This window comes from Charadrius vociferus, unplaced genomic scaffold (genome assembly GCF_000708025.1).
Source record: "Charadrius vociferus isolate BGI_N301 unplaced genomic scaffold, ASM70802v2 scaffold579, whole genome shotgun sequence".
Taxonomy (NCBI): Eukaryota; Metazoa; Chordata; class Aves; order Charadriiformes; family Charadriidae; genus Charadrius; species Charadrius vociferus.
The window spans coordinates 1,288,507-1,289,582 of NW_009661367.1; the positions used below are offsets into that span (position 1 = coordinate 1,288,507).

The 1,076-nt window shown below is 66.8% G+C and overlaps 1 protein-coding gene across 1 annotated transcript in view; it reads left to right on the forward strand.

Moving 5' to 3' along the window:
- Window positions 1-1,076, forward strand: part of TBC1D10A (TBC1 domain family, member 10A) — a 21,683-nt gene that overhangs the window by 20,180 nt on the left and 427 nt on the right. Inside the window, exons 13-14 of the mRNA XM_009893346.1 lie at window positions 758-894; window positions 1,019-1,055. Coding sequence (XP_009891648.1) covers window positions 758-894; window positions 1,019-1,055 — 174 coding nt within the window. The remainder of the gene's footprint in view (window positions 1-757; window positions 895-1,018; window positions 1,056-1,076) is intronic.

The following is a 1,076-nucleotide window of genomic DNA, read 5'->3' on the forward strand; positions in this document are numbered from 1 at the left end:
TGTCACCACCCAAGGGCACCAGAGGGGGACGGGGACATTTTTCCCCCATGGCACACGGGATGGGGAGCGCCGGGGATGGACACCCCCATGGGGGTTCCCTTTTTCCCTGGGGGAGAAGAGATGCTGGGAGGGGGAGGGCAGGAGGGAAGAGGTTTTGGGGTCAGTTTGGGGACCGATGGCAGAGGGTCAGGGGTCAGCTTGCTGGCACAGACCCTGCACCCTGCCCAAAGCCCTTCAACCCCGCCCAGCGCAGCGGGAATGGATGCTGTATACTGGTCCAGCGCCGCATCCGCAGTCACCGCCGTGGGTGACAGCAGGGCTGGGATAACATCCAGCCCGAAGCCTAGGGGCCAGATCCGGGAATGTCACCGCTGTCCCCTCCTTCGTGGTGGCCCACACTGACAGGGGGAGCTGCTGGGGCAACCGCTGCAGCTGGGCTGCGCTCCCTGGCTGCTGGATGGCATCGTCTTCATCCTCGTCCTCATCATCCTCCCCATCCGGTCCTCCGCAGGCTTTCGGCACAGGGGCTGGCTCGTCCCTGCGGCAGGACCGGGGACTTCGGCGCAGGGGATGCACGTCCCCGACACACACCGGTCTCTCCTCCAGGCCTGACGCCGGGGTGATGGGCGCGCGGGGCAGAGCTGTCTCTGTGGTGGGGGGACCGTTGATCTTGAGCTTTTCCGGCGCGGAGAGGGGGCTGCCTCCCTGCACCCAGCCATGCCCCAGTGTCCCCCATCTCCCTCCTCTTCCTCCCCAGCTGTCACCAAAGGGCTCTTCATCCTCTGGGCGGTGCCGGGCCAGGGGGGGCGGCCCCTGCAGCCCCCCACCCTGCAGCAGATCCAGGCGCTGGTGAGGCACATGGCAGAGGATGCACAGGAGCTTTTCAACTTCTACGTGAGTCTTCTTCCCTGGGGCGAGGGGTCGCTCCTGTCCCCTCCGCAGGGGAACACGGGGCTGGTGGGGTGGTCCCCATGCTGCTCCTGTCCCACATCCCTCACCTTTCCGCATCCCCGGGCAGGAGGAGAACCAGGGCCTGGCCATCAACAGCAGCTGCCGCAACAACCGCCCGCCCGAGT